The sequence below is a fragment of the Camelus dromedarius genome, chromosome 6 (genome assembly GCF_036321535.1).
Source record: "Camelus dromedarius isolate mCamDro1 chromosome 6, mCamDro1.pat, whole genome shotgun sequence".
Taxonomy (NCBI): Eukaryota; Metazoa; Chordata; class Mammalia; order Artiodactyla; family Camelidae; genus Camelus; species Camelus dromedarius.
The window spans coordinates 34,482,830-34,507,431 of record NC_087441.1 but is presented as its reverse complement, the minus strand read 5'-3'; the positions used below and the strand labels follow the sequence as shown (position 1 = coordinate 34,507,431).

At 34.9% G+C, this 24,602-nt stretch overlaps 1 protein-coding gene and 1 long non-coding RNA gene across 8 annotated transcripts in view; one reads left to right on the top strand and one right to left on the bottom strand.

The window, feature by feature from the left end:
* LOC105088364 (uncharacterized) overlaps positions 1 to 11,893 on the top strand; it is a 49,222-nt gene extending 37,329 nt beyond the window's left edge. The window contains exons 2-3 of the long non-coding RNA XR_837086.3: positions 7,190 to 7,321; positions 11,650 to 11,893. This is a non-coding gene — a long non-coding RNA (uncharacterized LOC105088364). The remainder of the gene's footprint in view (positions 1 to 7,189; positions 7,322 to 11,649) is intronic.
* Positions 1 to 24,602, bottom strand: part of TRDN (triadin) — a 306,540-nt gene that overhangs the window by 193,699 nt on the left and 88,239 nt on the right. For all 7 annotated transcript variants that reach the window (XM_064486726.1, XM_064486727.1, XM_064486728.1 and 4 more), the window contains exons 7-9: positions 22,569 to 22,628; positions 17,059 to 17,229; positions 10,753 to 10,812 (exon numbers count right to left, since the gene is read on the bottom strand). In XM_064486726.1, the coding sequence (XP_064342796.1) occupies positions 10,753 to 10,812; positions 17,059 to 17,229; positions 22,569 to 22,628 (291 nt within the window). The remainder of the gene's footprint in view (positions 1 to 10,752; positions 10,813 to 17,058; positions 17,230 to 22,568; positions 22,629 to 24,602) is intronic.

Genomic DNA, 24,602 nt, shown 5'->3' with positions numbered 1-24,602 from the left:
TATGTATTATCACCCACTTTATACAGATAGGAGAACCTAGGCTAGAAAACATCAGATGACTGGAATGGGCAAAATTGGTCTAGTGTGTTATTTGTTCATGTGATTCTTAAAAAAATTGTTTTTCTATCTCTATCGAACGTTTGCTTCTAACAATCCTTAGATATGTGTTCAATTTGTGAAAAGCCAACACTCGGAAAGTTTTGGCCCCTCAGTGTACTTTGACCCTCTGCTTGTGCATTCTGCAACCAGCAGTCCTACAGTCAGCCTCATTTGACAGGGGAGGAAATGAAGGTTTAAAGAGATTTATTAACTTGACTAAACTTACAATTTCCAGCAAGTGGCACGGCCTGGATTTGAAACCATGCAGTCTGGCTCTGGAGTCTGTGCGCCTGACTACCTGTTCTCACTGCCTGTAACGTCCATGCATTAAACGGCCACCAGTGAAGAATTAAAATAAAACAATCAAAATAACAGAAATCAGCCAGAGAAGGAAAGGAAGCTGTTGTTCTCTTTTAGGTTATGAACTGGTCCAGTTCCAGCACTTTCCTTACTACACTGTGTTTTTGGCAAATAGTCACCCATATTTCGTTTTTCTTGTTTACATCTAGACCTCATTTAAGTTTCTACCACTTGTGTGAACTTAAACTGTCAAGACAGTTTGGAGCATTTTGAGTTGCAATATTAGGTCACTTATATGTAGTTCCCAGCATCACCCCTGTGTAAAATGGCTTGTGGAATGTGCCTTCTTTCCTTCTAAACCATGTTTTAGACTCAACAGCTTTAGCAAAATTCCACAAATTTTCTCCTGTTTCCAACCTCTTAAGCAAAGAGCTGCCTGATCACCTTCTCTGAAATGCCGGTTTCACGTCATTGCTCTACTTTAAATCTTTCAAAGATTCTCTTCCATCCCAAATTATCTCCTGTGCCTGATTGATCAAGTGTCTGTAATTTGTCACCACGAACATCACTTCTTATGCTCCAGTATTTCCTAATCTTAAATTATTGTCTTGCCAGGCTGATACCCTCATTGTCATATAAGCACATCAATTTCACATGTACTGCTATGTCCTCCTTCATTTTCTGTTTCATTTTTATACAAAGCAAGCCCCATGTATTCTTCCACAGTTAGTCAGATATTATCTTTCAAATTCTAGGTGCACATTATATCCTCTAACACCAGAAATCACAGATATCTTTCCTCTGAAACTCCTAACATGTAGTGTCTCCTATTATACAATCTCTCAAGTTTAATCTTTTTCTATTATTTATTAGTTCCTTTTTTCTCAGTCAAAAAATCATCCACTCCACTTGTTAAAACAGAGATCACCTTTTAGGATTCTTACACGCTTTACCACGCTCAGTTTGGGACTGTTGAGCACGCAGAACATACTCTGTTTATACTCTGACTTACTTCGCTTACTCTCCTCGCAACCCCGTCTTCACTGCCGACCTGTCCCCAAAACTCCACATTTGATTCTTTAACTGCCCACTTCAGAGTTTGCTATGAGAATTAAATGAGGAAAAAATGGGAAAGTGCCCAGAATGAATCTTAATATTTAGCAGATGTTTATCAAATGACATTTGGATTGAAATTTTCACTTATTCCCCTTTTGCAACTGAATACCATTTGTGGCTTTAAGCCTAGATGAGTTCAGAGTCTCCTATTTCTCTAGCCCTGCCCACTTCAGTGGGCACTTTCTTCCTCTGCTTTCTATTTAGAGCATTGTTTGGGATTTTCAGGACAACAATCTCCAAATAAGCTTTTACTTTCTTTTCCTGTGGTTTCAGTACTAATGAATCCCATGAATCTACCATTGTGACGTTTCTAAAATCATCTTATCTATCTTCATATCACCTCCTAAGGTCAAGCTTTATTTTCTGTCCTTGGACTTACCCTAACTGGTCTTCATTTTCTCACCAAACAATCTTGTACAACATTTCCAATTTTGTTTCTCTTTCTAGATCACTGAGTGCCAACCAAAGTGAACCATTGGCAGTTCCTTGTCTATGTCTGAGAAGCAGAGAGATTGGTCTTAATCCTAATGGTTTTAGAAATCAAACCTGGGTTTGATCCTCTGTCCAAGTTGTATGTGACCTAGACAAAACACTTGAACTCTCTGTGCCTCAATTCTCTCATCTATAAAATAGGGATGATAACACACTCTTCTCAAGTTTTTGTAAGGATTAAAAAAGATTATTTTAAGAGTCTTGCAAAAAGGAAATACTCAACAATTAACAGTCACAAAAGAACATTTCAAGATATTGTGATTTGTGCCTTAGTTATGATCCCTTCAGCCGTAAACGTCTTTATCCCTAACTTCACGTAGGCTATCCTCCAGTTTCTCAAGGCTCATTTCAGTTTTTGCTTCTTCATTAAGATTTTCTCCAATCTTTCACAGCAGAAACATTATCTTTTTACAGTAAACTCTCATAGTAAGAGAGAAAGCAAAAAAAATTCAGGGGAGGACATGTGCATATATTGTTTTAGTTTATCATTTTAACAATCTTAAGAAATATGTTTTATAAAGAAACTGAGAATAAAAAAAAAAAAAAAAAAACACAAGCAAAGTATTTAAATCCTGGCTTGTGTGACCCCACCTTTATAGTCTCTCCATTGGATTGGTTCCCAGAGTACTATCAGGGTCCATTAAAGACAATCTTAAATTTTTGTTTCTTTTTTGAGCTATTCTCACTATTGTAGAGACTGATATTTTTTGTCTTATTTTTATTTATAGCTCTTCCAAGGAACAAAGAAAAAATTAATTAATTTTTACATAATAGAACTTTTTCTATCTTGTAATTACCATGTAGCACCACTGGTATTTTAAAAATCTGGGACACATTATAGGATTTTCATGATCTTATTTTTTCTATATTTTGAACATTTTCTATTTTATTAACTTAGAAATTATTTCATCATCACTCATCAGTTATTCTCTGCTGTATTAGAAAGAAAAAAATAAAATAAATTGCCTAGAATGATGATGTAATTGTAAAATAGATCATCGTAATCTCATCATTTGGTTTTTTCGTTGTGTTGACTAAGGTTTTACATTATCATTCAAGAAGATATAAAAGGCGGGAGACATTCATGGTTTACTTTTAGTTTCATTTAATACTGTTTAGAATTTAGAATTTTTATTTTCCATTCCTTTCTGCAAAGAGAAGAATATCGACACAGGAAGATATATTTAGGATATTGGGTGAATCAAAAGATGAACATAAAAAGACAGATAGCAGTACACTAAACTTTAATGATTAGGATGAAATTTAAACTGATTGTTCAAGTGAAATTTCAGACTGAATCTTCAGATGACAATGAATTTTCTTAAACTCAAGAATCAATGAATGAACAATACATTCCAAAGGACAAAAAGGGAATATGCTATTCTTATCCAATTAGTTCTTCAGCTAGGACTTTACCATGCAATATTTTGTGGTAAGAACCTGAAACATCTCATTTTGTTAAAAGGTTATGTTACAGTACTCTTTCATCTTTGACAAAACCTGTGTGCCAAAATTTATGTTTTTTAAGTGTACAGATGCTGAAGAAATCAGAAGGCAATTAATAATGTATAAATTTAAAATGACTGGATTTATCATTCTAATTAATGCTCATAAATCTTAAAATAAGAAATATTTTACAGATATGAAATGAAGATGATATCCTCGTCAACAAAATCATAAGCTATCAAAATTTTCAAAAATTAAATTGTTACATTTTGATGATGCAAGTTCTGAAAGAACTGGAAGTAATAATACCCTAGAGTCGATTAAAGATGTGTTTGAAATCTGGAACTGGTATTTACAAGGTGGATACATTGCAGGTTTATACATGATAGTTGTTGAGTAGTTTTGTTCCTTTTAAAAATGTTTCCAATTTAGAGTATATACACCTTCAAAACCAGGGAATTGATGAAATAAACATTTCACTTTGTTTAAGTTTTTATCACAGTTTTCACTATTCCTTTAATCTTACTTCTATAAATAGTTTTAAACAATAAAAACTATTAAAAAAACATGAAAAGGTCCAAATGATAAGTGGAGATAACTATTTATTCCTAGTATACTGAGATTAGCATGTACGTTTTCTGAACCTTTATTGCATACCTATCAAGTTATTCTTAGTTATAAAATTATTTATACTACATCTTATCTCTTTTCTGGATTATCAGCTTACAGAGGGGATTCAACAAATGCTTATTGAGTAAACATCAAAACTCCCAAAGCTTTTGTGAAAATAATTAGATGTTTGGAACTAAAGTGAGTATGTTTTTTAGAAGCAGGATTTTGAGGGGGAAGAGTAAAGCAAGACTAAATTTTACCTAGTCTTCTCCAATATGGCCGATTGAGCTCTGAAATACATTAGATTAAACCATTAAATAACAGTGACTATAATGCAATTACATTTGACCTCTTCTCAGCAGGATCAAACCAAAAATGCAGTTAGGCACCACTGAAGTTCAAGAAAAGGATCTTAATAAAATAAGAGTACTAATTTACTCCTTGAGGCTTTTTCTAGCTATGGACATAAAACCCATAGAATTGGAATATTGGCTGCCAAAGTATACCTTATTATAGTCAGAGGTTTTGATAGGTGAATACCTTCAATTTTAAGAGAATAAATGACACAGAAGGTAGAATAAATTACCTTGACATAAATTCTTGGCTCAAGTAAAAGTCAGAGAGTAACTGGAATTTCAATGGTGGGATAACGTCTAAGGGATAAACTTTAACTTGTATTGAAGTTTAATCATAATGGCTACACAGATGAAAAGCTGAAAAAAAAGTGTTAAAATTACTAAGCAAAATCACACTAGCCCTGGTCCTGGTACTGGACACTTAAATTGATTTCCATATCTAGTGAGTATAAAGAGCTCTGTGAGCCATGTGATTTCTTACTTACAGAAATGTGTCTCTTGCTTAACTCGGTTGACTCTGCCCAGCACTGCATGCAATTTATTTGGCCCAAGTGGAACTTGATGAAGAGGGAGTATGAAAATGCCTAGCAAGATGATGATGTTTCTTTTAAAGAGTCTGCCTAAATGAATGAAACCATCGGTAGGCTGTCGCTTAAGAAAAATGTGCTTAGCCACAAAGTATGGAAAAGGAAATTGGAGTTACTGGAAGGGTGATAAAGATGAATAAATCTAAAGGGTTCTATCCTGACCATCTGTACTATCAATTTCTACAAACAAACAAAAACCCCACAAAACACTGTAAATTGAGTCTCAGTGTTGCAACAAATGTTGACTTTAACCAATTTTCATAATTCTCTTATAAGAAAATGACAACTAGACTACTTTAGCCCCAGGGGAAAAGTGAGGGTCACCAGCTTCAGGATGCCCTGCATGGGAAGACAAGATCTCACTCCTTTTCTCTCTTTCTTTCTCCATCTCTCTCTCCCTCATCCCCTCCCTTTTTCCCTCCTTCCTCCCTAAAGTAGGTCTGGGGGTATTTAAAATGCATCCTATTACACTGACTATCTACACACTGAGGCGATGTAATGGTGGGATTATTAGGTCATCGAATGGCAGCAGAGAAAGTATTTCTTGAAGAAAGGAGCTCTTCAGTGTCTATAATATCCCTAAAATTACACATGGTAGACATACGTCTACTCCAGTTGCTCATAGCTCTAGTCAGCAGCATACACTAACTTTCTAGGATTGAATAGAATTTTCTCATTTTTTTGACTTAATATAGAGTGAATCAATATAAGACAGTTTTGGCTGGATACAACAAATTAATCTGATCCTTATAGTTTATGCTCCCTAGTTAAGATGGTCTCTGTAATTGAGGTGGACATCGTTACTAACCATAGGAGTGTGCATGTTCGTTCATCTTCAGACAGCTAAAAAAATTAAGGCTATTTTAGTTAGAAGTATTTTATGTGATAGGATAAAAAGGCAAAATATGAGCCTTATGCTATGGTGTCAGCACACTTAACAATATTTTTCAAATTTGAACTGTAATTTGGGTTACATTTGAGGGTGGGACAATACTATACAGAAGAAAACACTTTATCCCAGAGGAAAAAGTCAAACTGTAGTTTTAAAAACTCATTACCAATAATTAATAATGAACTCTAACTAAACAATAACAGGTGTTCCACTAATCCCAAACAGAAACAGATGGAGGCACAAATGTTTTCTAAATACTGGATACACGCAGAGCAATAAACTTGGCAGGAATTGTTTTCTTCTGCAATTGTCAGTCAGAGTCAAAGTCTTATCACTTGCATTTTCTCTAAATTAATATGCCCAGATTAAATCTTGTTTCTCCTTCGTTATTTTTCAAAATGCAAGCCATATTTAGTGCTTTTATCACTTTATCATCTGTATTGTCTTTGGTGGCAAAGATAATATTATTAATTTTCCTTCTGTACACTTAGGAAGCTTTCTATGATTTATTACATGAAACAATGGACATACCATTACTGGTTTCCATTCTCCAACTTCTTCCATTCCACCCCCCAGACAGGAAATACCAATCTACATATTCTTCAATTTCTTATATATTAAAGCAACAAACCTTCAAAATCATCATTATAGGTAGATGAAATAAATTACAAATAAATTATGAAATCAACTAGAAAGTCACTAAATGGTATTAAGAAATCTAATCCTAAGGCACTGGGGAATTATTTTCAAGAGTTTGAATATCACATAATGCTACAGATTTGAACTCATGACTGTTCAGAGAACATTTACCTATGACTTAAGGGCTCTTCCTGTATGGCTAAAAGTGTCAGGGTTCAGAACATGACTCCCGAAGATGTGCCATTTTGGCATGTGGATTATTTGGAGCTAAAGTCAGTCAAGACTACAAGCTCAAGAGAAAAGACTGCCCTACCCTTAACGACCTACAAGGATTGAAATTGAGGATTTTTCCCAGAAAAGGAGTTGTTGTAAGAGATAATTTTTATCTAAGTGTCCTCACCTGCATGACAGAGCAAACATTTACTTACCAAATACCTGCTTCTCTTTTTATTGTCCTGTGAATTACGCCCCTGACCTTGAGAGCCCCAGCCCTATTCCACTCCCTAGCTCAGGAAAGCAATACATAGCTCATTTTCACCTCTCATGTCTGTGAAGTCTCTGACCCTCTTGTGTGTGTGGGAATTCCCATATGTATGAAATTAAATTTGACTTTTCCCTGTTAATCTGTCTTCTGTCAATTGAATTCTTAGAACCTAGAAGAGTAGAGGAACGTTTTCTCCCTCCCTGACAGCTGGTGTAGTTGGTGAGATAAACTTCCCTGGCTGGACTCCGCTCCCCCTGAGGCTGCTACAGCTGAGCGATACTGGGACATCTGACAAGTGGTAAGAGTCTTCTATTTTTTTCTCTTTTTAAAAAAATTTAGATAGCAGGAGAAAATATTTGGAGAGCTAGTTCCTTAGACTTAGTGACTCTGGCCAATTTGGCAGAATACTCTTGGCTTTAGTGAGCCATTTCCTCCCAGAGATGGTCACTGTTTTTCCTTGTCTGTCTCCTTTTATCTTGTTCTCTGTCCTGAAAGCTTGTTTGGCTTTATGACCAGTGAGAATATTCTCTCTCGTGTTTGCCATCTACAAGATCTGTGTACCCACATGCACTTACCAGTCAGTCAAATAGACTAGGATTTAGAGCAGCTGTAGCCAGTTGGTCCTAAGTACAGGTAACAACCCGAGCTTCTGACTGGCACCACTGCCCAGGCATGCCAGTTCTCAGGGGGGTTTGTCATAAAGGTCTAAGTCCATAAGGGACCTTTTTCAGCTTAACCTTTGTTGCTTTGTTAGTGCTGGCAGCACATCATCTTTATTGTCAGTGCAACAAAGTTTGCTGCTTTCTTAAACTATTTTTAGGGGTGAACTTTTTGGCTCTTTATGAAGGCTGCATCTTTTTGTATTCTCCTTTGGAGACCGTTTTTGTACCTACGGTTAAGCCATAGAAAGGTTGATTGCCAATGACCAGATGATGGGTCCTTGGAAATGGAAAAACTAAATTAGTACATTTTAGAGAGCTGTCATCTTAAACAGATGTTTTATTGGTACCTATGTAAAGACCAAATTAAAAAAATGGATGCAAAGAAATATAACAACTAGTCTTAACTCCCCTAATTAAAAAAAAAAAGTTTCAGGAAGCAGTCTCAGCTTTCCCTCATGGGTCTTACAGATGCTACTAAAAACATTAGGTTAATTAACAAGATAATGAGAAGAGGTTGCTGGTAGAGTCAAGGGACTCTTTGCAACAAGGTGAAATTTTTTAAAGGGTTATTAAGAAATAAGGTAAATAAAGCAAGTATTGAAAGAGGTGGAACAAAGAGGAATCAAAAGGGAAGAGCCTCGGGACTCATTCCAGCAGGATGGAAATCTTTAGATGGTTATGAAAAATGGGATGAATGAAACAGACATGGATGGGGTTACAACACGGTTTTAATATAGTATTACCAAAGGCTGGTCTGAGCTAGGGCAATAGAGACGCCACAGGCTCAGGGAAACTATGTCCCCTTCCTTAACTACCTACAAGGGTTTAAACTGGGGACTTACCTCAGAAAAAGTGTTACTACCAGAATTTAATTTAAATGGCCTCATCTGTATGGCAGGGCAGACATCTAATTACTCAGTACCTGTTCTTTTGAAACTGTCCTGTGAATCATCTTCCTGTCTTGAGAGTCTCAGGCCCCTGCCCATTCCTTAGCTCAGGATAGCAATACATATACCTCCTTTACCTTTCTGTCTCTGACCCTCCCCTGAATGTAGGGGTCCAAGGCTTACGAAATTAAATTTGATTTTTTTCCTGTTAAACTGTCTCATGTCAATTCAATTCTTACACCAGCCAGAAGAACCTAGGAGGGCAGAGGAAAGTTTTCTTCCTCCCCAAAACAGCAAAATTCTCTTTTAACTGGTGCAGAGATGGTTTTACTGCTCTTTTTGACCTTAATCCATTGTTGAATTTTCAGAAAGAAACAAATGGCATGGTGACTGTGAAACTGTTAACATCCCTCACTGACTTTGACAATGCACACTTCTCTGTGTCCTGTGGTTTTCTTAGAAGTTGTATTTTACAATCAATTAGTAGCTACTGTGAATAAGTTAAGTGGCACAAAGAACACATTATTTTCTTCAGATGATGGAATTTAAAAACTCATGCTCATCAACAATATAGATTCATCCTGTGTCTAAATAGTTAAATGCTGTCTTCAAGATTTGATCTCTTAAAAATGTAAAATATGTGTCGAGTATAACTTTCTTAAACTATCACAGCTGAACCAAAATGGGCAACAACCTGCTACCTAAAATTGAGTTAATGGTGCACAGAGACAGGGATTCGTCCAAGTAGACAGGTTCCCTTTATGTGGGAGGCTCGCCCAGACAGGCTATGGTGAAATGAATGAATTAAAGAATAAAGCCATAATAGCATTTTTTGTTCATCTAGTAGATGCTTTATTAACAACTTTGTTAGTTTGTTACTATGATCCCAATTGTGAATGTATGAGCACTGAAGATCAGACAGAGTTCAATGATGTGCTGAAGGTCCAATGCTAGAAAGGGATGGAGTCAAGAACCGTATCTGTATTTGTGTCCAAAGCCCTGTCTTTTCACTGTATTAAACTACCTTCCTCAATGCTTCCACCGAATTTTACTGCAATACTACATGCATGTGTTTAACATTAATCATTTTCTCCAAGTGAGTAGCTGTATTTTACAGCTTTTTTCTCCTCAATTCACTTTCTAACTCAATAAGAAAGTTTAAAAAGAAGAATAAGAAAATAAAGAAGCAAAAGAGGAGGAAATTAATGTGAATATGTTACTAAAATTAACTAAGTTTTCCTGAGAGTCAAAGTTTTCATGATCTTCCAGTCTTCTAAGACTAGATATGTTATGTGTTTATTTTAGATATTGCATGCCTGTTTGCCAATATACGCATGAATTACAATTGTACACTTTAGAAAGATTTCCATAAAAATAGTTAAAGAAAACAAAATATAGTTTGATTTAAACAATCAGCCTCATTTATTCTAATGTAAATTAGTTCTCTCCTTAACAATATCTTCTTAGAAATATTTCCCCAGACATAAACATAGAACTGTCAGTTTTTAAATCTGCAAAAGGCAGAGTACAAGAAACCAAGTTACTAACTCTTAATTAAGATATTATTGAAGAATCCCCTGTTACACTCTGGGCGACATTTAAAGACAGGAGAGGTGACAGATAAAGTCCTCTAAGTAAAAATACTTCCCCATTGTGTCGACTATTAACTCCAAGGTTGACTGTTTCCATCAATAGTACTTCTCTAGAGTGGTAACCCAAATTCACTGGTAAGTGGGAAAATCAAAAAGTTTTGAGGAAAAAAAAAGATTTAATATTTGAAATGCAATGGATTTTAATATGAATTTTGTTCACTACTGAAAAAGAAGAATGCTTTCATTGTCACGGTCTTTTATTCTAAGTTTACCAAGAATGAAATAAGACAATTCACCTCTTCACTTCAAGATATTATTAAAGATATTAGCATTTTTTGTATATAAAGATATTAGCATATTTTTAGCTTTCAACTGATTTCATTTGCAACAGGCCATGCAGTCATAGAAAGTAAAATTAAAGGCTCTAATGCCAGTTATTACTTCTGCTTTTTACTGGTTTTATTCTAGATCTACACATGCATTATGTAATTTTTCAAAAATGATAATAACAATTTAGTACATAAAAAGCAGACAATCTTAGAAATGAAGACTTTCAAAGCAGACACATACAAGGATTGTTTGGAATACCTGGTTTTAAATCCCCATGGACAAATATGTCAATCATATACCGACAGAATGCATACTGATCTGACAAAAGTAGAAAGAAAAAAAGCAATGAAAAAAAATGTCATCAACATCTTTCTTTTTTCCTAGGGGAAAAATGACTTAACAAAATAAACACAATGGCATGATCCTATATTGGTTACTACAGTATCTTCTGTGAAGGAATAATTTACACACATAAGAACACACAAGGGGAAAAATTACATAAAGAACATGTTTCCATTTATTCTATATAAAAAGAATAACCTTAAAAACTGAACAGACTAGTTTGGAGTGATATTATAGTGGTTGTTTTTTAAAAATCAAAACCTTCTTCATGCAATTTTTTTCATTGTCCATCTATACATACTTCCAATAATAAAATACAACTTTTACAGGAGGAAATTGTTTCCCACTTGCAACATTTTACCACACACTCACTCCCAGCCCTTCAGCTGATTGTCTGAATGAAGCTGAAGGAGGAAGAGTAAAATGGCCGCATTAGGCTAACAGATTGCTTATTCTTATGCTTGTCCTTACAACGGTCAACTACCCTGGCTGACCAGTTACTACTCGCAGCTTCAGGCCCATCGTTAAAATAAAGCTATTAATTTGGCATTTACAAGATAAAGAGATTGAAAGAGGGACAACCACTAGCCTCTACAGAATCGGTCACCTGGAGACCCCAAGATGCCACTCTGAGTCTTATGAGAAAAAAAGAAAAACAATTCTGTTGATTGTTATCGATGCTTTATTGTTTGAGCTATGGCTGTATAATCACCCTGGCCCATCCCCAAGATGGGTTCACAGTTTTGCAGGCACTAGCCGGCTGTGAGTCCCCTTTGCCCGGCAAAGCAATAAAGCTGCCTCTTTTCTTTTAAGCTCCAAGACCTGGGCTCTGAGTTATTTGGCTCATCAGGGACGGAGGCTGATCTTTCCGCAACAAAGCTGCAGCAAGTTTCTTGAAAATGCAAGCAAGAGGGCTAACCCCTCCGCAACCTGTCAGAGATCTTCTGCATGAAGATTCTCTTCAATTAGAAGAGTAAATCCAGAAGAATAGACCAAATATCATTACTAAGCTAATGGACTGAGTAATCTGTATTAGAAGATCATCTTCTGATCTAGTTTATGGTCCATGGAAAAAGTTTTTTTTTTTAAAGCATTAAATTTGAGTGGTTTGGACAGACTTAGTCAAAGATGATTTTAGTTCTTTTTTTTTTTTCTTTTCCCTCTAAATTAAAGACATTGCACTGAAATTTAAATTTTCAAGTAACTTTGGATTCTGCTGAGGTCATTCCAATTCTAATTCCAGTTGATGAATCATTCTGTAAGTTTGACCACATCTTCTTTAAAGCTTGTGGATGATTAAATGAATCTTGTTCAAAATGATTTACATTTTCATGTTCCTAAATAGGCATCTTGTTAATTCAAAAATCCATACAGCTTTAGGACCAAGAGTGTTTACTGAATTTATACAACACGACATACCCTTAAGTGCTCTAAATTATGTATATCAAACCTGCAAAATAACAAGACTTGTTACTATATAAATACACATACAAGGACTTTTGTAAGCCTCATTGATTTTAGAGTAGTTATAGTATTTTTAGGGTAATCCATTTTATTATGAGACTCTGCCAGACCTTTGAAAAAAAATAGATACAGTTATTGCAGATGTGAAAATAATTCTTTTCATTTGTACCTAAATGAGTAGGCAAAGACTCACAAAATTTTCAAAAATTTGCATGGATTTTGATTGTTGAATTGGAACACATTTTCCCACGAGTGAGGTAGGGAGTGGGAGGGAAGTTAGTTCTCTGATCAGTTCAAGGATCTATTTGCTCCTGGATGTACTGTTAGTAATAATGGGGGTTTCTGACCCCAGGACCTGGGAGTTCTATGATGCAGAAGAGATTAAGGTAGAGATTTTTTTCCCTTTTCTGGACATAAACTTTGTCCTGAGCAAAATTGTGGAATGAGCCATTTAGCTCTAAGATAAAGCAAGATGAAAAAGTGCATTTCTCTGAGGTGGCAAATTTGAAATTGAGCAAGTGAGAACTTGCTAAAACTGGTAGGCTCTCTCCTTTGTTTCAGTAGCTAACGTGACTGATCACTTTAGATGTGCCCTTCCTACAATACAAGAAATAGTTATTAAAGGGCAATTTAAATATCAAAAGGTGAGGAATTTGTTAAAATGCAGATGTATTGGTCCAGTCATCCAAAAAACCTATAATTTGATGGACCCTAGGAATATGCATTTTTAACAGACTCCCTGAGGAATCAGATTAGACCATACTTTCACCATCACTGATCTAAAAATAGCTCAAAATTTTTTTTTCACAATTATTTCTAGTGGTACTATTGCAGTGGAGAAAATATGTACATTAGAAGTTTAGCATGCAGGGACTATTTAGAATTTGAAGTGTTTGGACAACCCCCCAAAATGAAACACTGTGCTCTGCCCCAAGTTGTGATGGGATGTTTATGCACAACATGTGGAACAGTTTACTGAATTAACTAAGATCTTCATGCTCCAGAGAGTCTTCTTTAACTGAATGTTGATAGTGAAATGAAACTATATGTTAAATTATTACCAAAGTAACATGCTTATATTTTTTATACCAGTATTTTCTGAATCCAAATGTCATTTGTTTAGTTAATGCACCAATAGTCCCATAAGCTTCCAACTTAAAAAGAGAATCTCTTATGCACTCAAAGAACATCTATTTTTTCAATCTAGAAAATTGAGTTATAACACTTAGGAAGTTTCTGTTATGTTTAAATGATACTCTGATGTTGCATCCTGATGGCATCAACATTTCAATAGGAAGATGAGAGAGTATTTTTACATACTTAAAGCTAAGAATTTTTAAATGTTTCTAATCAGGATGCCCATTTCCACTTATCCTGGGTGCTGACTTTGATAATGTGTAACAATTCTAGGCATGTGTATGTTGGGCAGTCCCCAGTGTGTCTGCTTCACCTGTCTAAGGATAAAGCAAACCAAACCTCCTTGATTTTGAAAAATCCATTTTATAAAGATGTTTCTTTAAATCCAACTCTAATATTAAAAGAGGAAATTTTTCCTAAAGAAAATCTGAACAATTCTATCATTCTTTCATTGTTATGTGACAATAATTCACATAAGGTAACTTCGTATCTTGTTACCACTTCTTAGGATTTTTTTTTTCCCCTCAAATGAACACACTTCTAGGAATAACACATGCTGTCCATTTCTCCCTTTCCTGATCCTCAGGGAGCAGTGATGGATGTCACTCAGCTGCTGCCTTGTCGGTGTTCCCTGTGGAGTAGCAGCTGCGAGAAAGTGCATTCAGGGTGCAGAAATGTGAACAGAAAAGAACTTTTAAGAAACCTCTAATGAGAATGGGGCATATGTGGTCTGGTGCTCAGTGGCAGGTTCACATTAGCTACAATTTTCTCTGCCTGCCACAAAGATTTAGATAGTTGTTAAAAAAAAAAAAAGAGAGAGAAGAAGAAAGAAAGAAAAGAAAGAATGAACATGGCAGTGGGGAGGTTTGAATTTTTCCTTCCCCACAAATTTGCCATAGACCATCAGGAAATTAGAGAGCAATGCTTAATCATGCTGCTCCTTCTTTAAACAGATTAAGATTGGTCCATAAAAACTTATACACATAGAAGTGTACGAGTAAGTTTGCAGGAAGCATGTATGGATATCTGAATCTTATTTTTGATTAAGTAGGAATATATTGTATATATAATACATATTGTATGTATACAGTTGTATATATTTATATACACAATACTTAGAATAAGCACATGTGAATATATATGCACGTGTACTATATAATTAAATAATTGCCACTAAGCGTATGTGCTCCATGTAAAAATCTGTTTCCAGTGATTAAAAATCTGTAGTCCCTATTCATTTAAAAAGAACTGTTAGAAATCTGTATGAAAAGAATGACTCAGACTCACTAGGTCTATTTTATGCTAAGCAAATAAATAATCCGTTGCCCAAAAGAGAAAGAACTCAATAATTTACTGTCATCAATACAGGAGTCTCAAAATCGAAGCCATCTTACAGGTAGATTATTTTAAAAGTACTATGTCTTTATCATGTCTGGGTTAAAACTGTAATGTGATTAGGCTTTTTATAAACAAATTGCTCTTAAATCATTGCTTAATTTTTTTAAATGACATATTTATGTGTCTGATCAGTTATCAGAGGTCAAGTTTTCATTATTTACCTAATAATACATTTATCTAATTGATGGTAGCTCTTCTCAACGGAGAGCCTTCATTTAGCAAATGCATTTGTTTAGCTGATAAGATCACATTTGTGCTTTTGTTTCTATCTCTAAGTGATATTTGAATGTCCATTTAATAGATAAATAGCCCTTGATGTGAAAATGAAAATAGTAGACTGAAAATGGAAATGGTAATATAATACTATCTTCAATAATTCTGATTACTGATAGGAATAAAATACAATACAGGTGATCCAGAAAATAGACATGATTTGGAAATATTCTAGTAGTGTGCCTTCATCAATAAAATATGGCCCCAAAATAATGAAGATACTAAAAATGAACATCAAAAAGTATATTCATATTTCTAGTTGCTAGATACGTATTTTTGGTACTCTCATATATAACCGGAATGAATTTTTACATACTGTATTTATGGATAAAAATAAAAATATGCTTGGTACATTTCAACTGGTTTCATGTGATTATTTTCTATTTTAAAAGGCAATTTAAAGTGCTCAGTATTTTAGGATCTTGATAATCATTTTAAATAAGTATGTCAGTGAATAGAAGATTAATTTTCCTGTCTTCTATCACAATGAAGTAGTCCATTCAAAATATTTTCTCTTTACTTACTGTATTTTCTACCTAAAATGTTTTATAAATAATATACAGCTTTATGAGATGTTATAATTAATATTTTAATAGATTGAAGGCAACATAATCATCTTTAAAATTTTTAAAAAAGGTTTTTGGGCTCCAAAGTTTTAATTCCACTCACATCTTTAAAAATTACTTTGAAATAAATGAAAATTACCTAAATTAGAAATTTCATGTCCTTAAAAAAGAATCTTTTCTTCTTTACTTCCTTCTTTCCTTTTTTAAAATACGTTTTCAGAAAACATACCTTTTTATCAAATAAATAAAAGTAGGAATTCAGGGGAAAAAGTAATTCAAGGATAAAATGCAAGAGTGTGTTGCGAAGACAAATACCATATGATTTCACTTGAATGTGGAATCTAAAACAAAAAAAGTGTGGATTGTAAATTTCATATCTTGTAACTTACAATAGGCAAAATTACTTTTAGTTTCACTGTCCAAGTATCTTACTCAGTAACAAATGTGTTTAAATGTTTTAATGAAAATCTCATAGAAACCATTCCTTACTTTTAGTCCTCAAATAAAATGATTAAAACCAGCAGAATAAGGAAAACTTTTATTTTGCCACATTCCTAAAACACATGTATAGGAATAGTCCGTACAGAGCAGAGTCCACATTCTGTATAGAGAGGCTCAAGGCTGTGTAGCAACCTGGGGCCAGGAGTGGATTCAGGGAAGGAAAGATTCAAGAAGGGCTAGACATGTGGGACAATAAGGCCCTCAGCTGACCTCTGAAAACACCACCCTTTTCCGTTTCCCTAACACCTTTCCTTAAAGACTTTCTTACATTCTGTCTCCATGTAAATGCTCTATTTCTGTGAAGTAGGGATGGAAGTTGGACATCACTCTTATTGAAGAGCTGTACGGTACATCAGATACGGAGCTTTCAAAGTCATAAGTTTAGTCATTGGACAAACTTAATTTAATAATTTGATGTATATTATAAATTATGTAACCTTGCCGAGGTACAGGAATGTACGGATAGTTTTTATGACACTTATTCTATATGATTGGAACATGCAACCCTTAATAAACTCCTTGAGAATTGTCACTTTTTCTGGTTTGCTGTTCTCTAAAGAGTAGGACACATACAATTTTTGTTCCGCTTAACAGAAATCTCAAGAACTCAACATTTGTCCTCAACTTTTAAATAACTTCAGATACTAACAAATCTTCTCTTTAAAATACTTTAAAATTCATAGTAGATATGTGAACACATTGATTTATTTCTATCGATAAATTTCAATTCCCAAATTATCATATTTCCTTTCAGGTAGATTCACTCATACAAGTCTTTTACTCCCATTGGAAGTCTGATCTCGTGGCAGTTTTTAATTTCACTGCATCTGCTTCTTGCCCAACATTCTCTTAGAACCTCTGGCCACCTCCTCTGCATGTTTACCTTTCTGCTCGTGCCTGGACAGAGCCACAGCGTCTTTCTCCTTCTCTTTGGGTTTCGGAGATGCTTCTTTTACTTTTGCAGCTGTTTGCTTCACCTTCTCCTGTTTTGTGCCTTTCACTTCCTTTTTAGTCTTTTCATCAGTCTTTTCTTTAGTCTTAGCTTTCTTCTCTTCTGTATGGCATTAAATAAAAGTTGAATTATTTTTGTTTTGTTTCTTTTTTTTTTTTTTTTTAGCAATGTAGCATTTCATCTCTCACTGGTTATTAAGAACAATTTTCAAAGAAAGGGAAAAGAAAAATAATTAAAGTACAGTGTCTCTGACATAAATACTTGTGACTATTATTTGATTTTTATATAGTTTATAATGTGGCCTGTTAGAGTACTAAGAAAATGAAGCTCATTTGTAAATTGGGCTCTTTCTTAATTTGTTCATGAAAATATTCTTTTTAGGTAGTCAGGAACTTAGTATACCAACAAGGAGGCATTTGGACTCTGCAGGGGATGTATGTGCTGGCATGTTCAGTGCAAGGCAATGCCCATACCCAAAAGCCCAATGAAACAGACCTTTTAAAAGGATATGATCAGTTTGTTCCACAACTGAAATATCTTAAAAGTCATTCAAGAAACTGAATCATTAATACAGTATTTTTTAAAGATAACCATTAGGAATGCAAATGCAAAATTACTTCCACTGGTAATGATCAACAGAAACCAAACAATAAAATCCACTAAAGGATCAGAGACATAGTCTCCTACAATTTGACTTTAAAGAGATGGAAAAGAGAGCCGAAATTGAGATGTTGCCTCCTATTTAACTTAAGTCAAAAATAATAATTCTAGTGACTCTCAAAGCCCTTAAATATATCCTAGTAAATAGAAAAGGATATAAATTAGAATATATATGAACATATATGAATTACATGTATATATGTATACATTCTGTACATACACATTCTTAATTTGATATTATGATGTGTTTTAGGGGAAGGGAATTGGGAATGTGAACTAATCAGTCTGTGAATCTTTAAAATGTTTAAACAAAGTGATAATATTACATAGGACACATTTGTGAAATGTGGTTATAATAACGGCTGCATGTTAGACATTATTTATTCCACGGGATCACATGTAATCACTAGACATCAGAGTAAGTCTACTACAGTGTTGGACCCTCTCATGTCATTTGCCCACGTAATGGGTAGCCTTTATTGTCACTCATGCTGAAGAATTTGATGAAAATACTATAATCAAGTTTCTTGATTTTAGTACACTAAGCAGTGATTTGAGACTAAGTCATGATAATATTATGAAGTCCTGTAAAGAGAAGAATGAAAGTGATAATGTCTGATGCCTGCAAAACAAAAATCATCTGTGGAACTGCATTTAAGTGAATGGACTGACACCTCCCAAAGCACTGTTCTCAGAAACTTTGCAGGGAGCTGTTGATGCTGTCTTAGCGGTCGGGGGATATTTCTATGATCAAATACATTCAGAAACACGAAGCTAAACTGGTTTCTTGACTGTCGAATTTCTCAAAGCTAAAATGTGTTCAGAATCTTCAAGGAGAGAGATTATGCTATTCACCATTTCCCAAAGTTACCTGACCATAAAACTCCCATAGAAAAAAATCACCCTATTACTCCACAGACTTCCAACATCTTTGTGGCTTCTGCGACTACAATCAATTAGGGATGTTCTTCTGCTCCCTTTAAACATTTTCTAAGTCTCCTTCGCTGCTTTCTGCTCTTTCCTACAAGAGATCCATTCATTTCTATGACTGAAACCATCAGCTCTCTGCAAATGACTTTAAATCAACATCATTCCCAGATGCCACACCAAAATATTTATTAGTTTCTGCCTGGAGAGAAAGTTCCTCTGAGATGGTCAACGGCATCTCAGACTCACACAACTCATACACGTTCACCTAGCAAACCCTCCCATAGACCCAGTCATGGCCTAGGCTCAGGGCAGGTTGCTGGAGCTCTGAAGATTGGCAGGATAGTATTCTTATCTGAAGAATGTTAAGTATAGCATTTTAAAACCCTATAATATTGTTTAAAAAAACAACAACAAAAATACCCTGTGATACCTGGCTTTATCTTCTCTCTTCTTGTAGCATCTTTCCAAAAGTTTCTTCCTCCAATAGATTACTTTCCTTTTTTAAAAAATCTCATATATTTTCCAGATGTCAAATATTGCCAAGCTATATTGTCTATGTTTTTCATATTTTCCACATGTATAAATCCATTTGTATAACAAATGGTTCTGCCACTGAAATTAATCATTTATTCACCTGAGCTTAGATTTGTCTCAGCCTTCACTAAAGCACACGTGTTATTCCCTCCCATGTATCTTGTACCACAGATGGCAGTTCACATAACTGTCTCCCCTACCAGACTGAGAGCAAATTGAGGAGAACTATATTATTCATTTTTGTAGCAACATAATGTCTAGCACAGAGCTTTTTTCAGAGAAAACAGGAAATTAATGTTTATGAATTAGTTTTGATCAAGAAAACAGTATATATTTTACTATATGTATTTCACTCTATTTAGATCATGTGTACAATATAGTGACATATAGATTACATACGTAAATATGTGTTTAGAAATGGACTTGACAAAATCTGGAAAATTTATCAACTGTTTTTGTTTGTTTGTTTATACTGTTTTATGTGTGAAATTGCTACTTGGTTACCCTAAGTGACACCTACCCACTTCTTGCAGGTAGCAATTGATTTAACCTTCACTTTGTACTATGAAATTAAATATCTGTGAAATTGAGATCTACTTTTAGTGCCATTATAATTTATAAACGAATAAAGGTAATTTTCTTAAACACAAGACTACACCTAAAACAAACTTGTTTTTATCAGTGGTTTTAAGTATAAAAATGAAAAAAAAAGTTTCCTATCTATTTCAGACATTTTTAGTGATCTTCATCTTTGAAATATATAAAGTTGCCTCACATTTAAAACAAAAATGAATGAGAACTCAACAACAATGTGGATATAATGCAGAAAATACCACAAAACTAAACAACACTCAACTCCTATTTATTTTTATCGAACTGGGTAGGTGTTTAAAATTTTGTGTGAAAATACTTTTCCTGACTTTTCTCAAAAAGATTTTAAGTGACACTTAAGTGCACTTAGGAGTTTATTAAGGAATAAAAAAAGCAAAAAATATTGTCATATTATGTTCAAACCACCCAGCTCAATTTAGGAAGACAATTTATGACTTCTGTGAAATGGAAAACAAAATGGTTTAATCAAAAGAATGACATCAGCATATTTGATTTAATTTTGGAATTAGCATTACTCATTAGCATCTGTATCAGAATCAAAATCCTTAAGTTAAAGTGAGGAAATCACATTACCCAATAAACATACTACCATACCGTACATTTTTGTAGTTAAGAAATGACCCATTTCAACTTTCATTCATTAAAGAATTGCCAACTATTTAACTTTCTCTCTTTCTTACTTATATTCTTATTAAGTATTCATAATTTTTGGCAGATGAGGCTGACTCAAGATGGCAACCCCAGTGATCCCCACCTTCTGGTATTCATACCCTTGGATAATCCTCTCCCCGTGAACACAGGCTGGCCTAGGAATTTGCTGTTACCCAATAGTATGTGACTTCCATGATTAGTTTACATAAGACGGTTATTTCTATCTTGCTAGCTGATTCTCTCTTGTTATGTTTGATGAAACAAGCAATCATATTAGTGAAACTCATGTGGCAAGAACTGAGGATGGCTTCCTGCCAATTGCCAGAAAGAACTGAGACCCTCATTCAATAGACTTTGAGGAATTGAATCTTGCCAACAATCATTTAAATGAACTTGGAAGTAGTCTTTCCCCAGCTGAGCCTTCAAATGGGACTGCAGTCCGGTCTAACTCTTGATTGCAGTCTTGTGAGAGACTATAAAGCAGAAGACTGAACTAAATCATGTCCAGATTCTTGGCCCACAGAACCCGTGAGATAATAAATGTGTAATGATTTAAGCCTCTAAATTTGCGGTAATTTTTTATGCATCAAGAAATAACTAATACAGTATTAAATAAATATTTTGAAGAAATAATTGCTGCTTGAAGAACTTTATTTAATTAACTTTGGAAAGAATGCTTGATTTATACTCACTTCACTTGGGGTTTTGGCTTAGTTCAATTACATACTAGTTTTATAATCTGGCCAAGTTGTAATCTGGCCAAATCTGGCCAAATATTTTTCTCTCCCTGGAGGTAAGTTTCTTCATCTGTTAAGTCAGGTAGTTAATTGGGATAATCACTAACATCCTTACTAGCTTTAAATTTCCATTCATCTATCTTAATTCAGTAAAATGATATTTGGTTATCTCATGGAACAATTTAGCAAAAAAAAATCTGCCTCAAATATCTAACTATTTTACATTGTGTAAACACAAACATTTTTGAAAATAGATTCCAATTTTTATCAAAATGCTTAGTCCCTTGAAAATATTAGATTGAGTTTCTAAAATATAGCGATGACATAAAACCTGTATTTTAAAATGTGAGGAGGGAGGAGGAGATAAAATGGCAGGGAAAGAGGATGCAGAGCTCACCTCCTCCCAAGAACACATCAAAAATACATCTGCATGTGGAGCAATTCCCACTGAAAATAATCTGGTAGAAAGACTCCTTTTACAACCAAGGCTCCAAGAAAGAGACACATGAAATCAGGTAGGAAGGGAAGAGAAGCAATTAGGTCAGACCTGCATCCCTAGGAGGGGACACGGAAAAAGAGCAGGATTACACAGGCTGGCAGATGCCCTCCTTGGGGAGGAGAAGTTTGAAACACATATTTGTCATCCTAGTCTTGGGATCTGACACCAGGAGCATGAGTCCTCTTAGCTTTGAAAACCAGTGGGACTGACAGGAGGCTGTAAGAAACCTAGACTGTGCTGGAGAAAAGCACACACATGCTTGCTGACTCCTGAAACAAAGCAGAGGATGCGGACTGCACTGACTGGGATTCTAGCTGGTTTCCAGTGACCACCCTGCTCATGCCCAGCCTGAACTGAGCATCCACTCTGGTCATGCTGCTCTGAGGTGCAGTTCCACACTAGGGCAAAGGCTGCCCAGCTGAGGAGAGTGCATGGTTGTAAAGGATAGGAGCCAACTCGTCTTCATGGGGTGAGAGCTGCCCTGACTGGCACTGATGGAGGCAGCAGATAAGGAGAGGACCAGACTTCTAACTGGTACCAGGGCTACCCCAGCCCACACCCTGAGCAGTGCTGAGCGCACACTCCAGCCCCTCTTGCTCAGCACTGCTCTGCTTGGGGCTGGAGGTGCCGGTGCCCAGAGAGGGGAGTGCACACACTTAGAAGGAACAGAGCCAGCTGAGTCCCAAACACATTTCTAGATATTCTATTTTAAATGTAAGTCAAGATTAATTTTATGCAAAGGAAATGCTGAATGCTGAAAACCATCTAGTTATCTGTTACCCGAAATGTAATCCTTTAAAGTAAAAAGTATAGTTTACCTTTTGCCACTGTCTTTGTTTCTGGTTTTTCTTTTTTCTCAATTTTTTCCTTATGAGTTGCTAAAAAAAGAAAATTTTATATTAGCACAAACTTTTAACAGATTTCAAGCACAAGCTTTTTTTTTTAACCTCAGTTGTATAGCCACCAAAATAATTAACTAATTTGAAGATTGATGGCATTAATGAGCCTAATTTGGGAATAAAAATTACCGATTTAATAGTAAGTAAATAAACTTTAAAAAACTTGGTATTAAGACTTAGAAAGCATTTTGAAAGCTAGTCTCACTCTCCTGTTTAAAGTTATCATTCTAAGTAGAATTTTAGAATAATAGTTTTCAGGAAAGACAAACAGAGATTTTATAAGAATTTGTTGAAAAACGTATCATTTTATCAGGAGGAAACACTGTCTTTACAATTAAAGGAAACAACTAGGTCAGGACTAGAGCTTTGCTTAAGAAGAGTGTTTCTCAACAAGGACACAACTGACATTTAGGGAGAAACAATTTCTTAGTATGAGGGAATGTCTTATGCATTGAACAAGTGCTGAGGTTCCCTGGTCCCTGCTTACCAAATGCCCTCCACTTCAATGACACTTTAACAACCAAAATTTTTCCAAATACTCCCTAAGCAATAGCTTCGTCGGTTGAGAGCCACCAATGGGATTTAAGGTAATCATCAAAGATTGCTGGTTGAGTGCAGCTTCTTCATTGAACAGTATTTGACATGATACCTGAAACATTATACCTTCTCATTGTTTATGTAATAAGTTAATAAATCAATATGAATGGATTTTATTGACTTGGATTTTACTTACATTGACTAGTAAAATCTTGTGTCTCTGAGTGGTTTAAGTAAAGGCGTTCTGAGAAGCACAACAGCATGGGCAGGATATTCTCATATTTCAAATATATTAAACTGTGTGATTTAGTAGTTTCTCAAATCACCATACATTTTTCAACAGTTACATATTATTTATTAGAGAATAATAATGAGAGTTAAAGAAATTATAGGAAATAAAGTGATAAAATAAGAAATTTTAATTAAAACAGTTGGATTAAGGAAAGAGCCAAATTATTAGACTGAAAAATTGGAGCCCAGATTATTTTCATTTCTCCAGCTATATAAGAATATGAATGTCCATCAGCTTTACTTGTATTATAAAAGGGGAAAAAGTGCTTAAAATATGTATCTTACATTATTTTTTAAAAATATAGTCTATGAATGATTTCCCCAGAATTTTGGAGATGATACAAGCCTTGTAGAAAGCTTAGAGTATAATGTCCAGCTGAAGACTTGGCAGCTGCAGAGTTATTGAGAGAACAGGTGCCTTCTCCTCCAGGGTTTCAGCCTTTCCACCTCTCAGCCTGCCACCCAGTCATCCCCACCACCCTTTGGGGTTCTGAGTGACAGCCTGGACAACGTTAGCTGAAGGAGCACTACGCCAAGCTAAGCAGGACACGGTATACTCAAGGTCATCGGGCTATAGTATAATAATTTATAAAAAGCAAACTCCTTTAATTAGTATGCACTAACAAAAGGACACAAGCATTTTGTTTCTGCTTTTCAATTTGGACAAACTTCCTGCAAGTTTATACTTTAGGAACAAGAAACTCTTAATTATTTTTTAACAAGAAGTATTCAGTTACTGCAAAGGTTGAAAAAAATCACAAGAAATATGAGATTATTGCATTTAGTCAGAGTTACACTGAACCTGATGCCAACAATTCCATATAAGTCAATAGCAGGTGGGAAATGGACACCTGTTTCTAGAACAGAGAAGATGGCTGTATTGAAGTTCATGACTATTATCAGAAAGTAAACATTAATAAAAGAACAACTATTTAATTCAAATTTTCATATGTGAGTTTAGAATAAAGAAGAATGAAGCATGTTTCAACCAATCTGATTCCTAAGCTTTGTAAAACACTCTAGCTAAACAGAATGTTTCACAAAGTAAGAGAGCTCAGTAGGCTGTGTGCATTGTGGACACATAAGTCAGCTGAGATCTAGCCTAGATATTCTAGACATGATCCA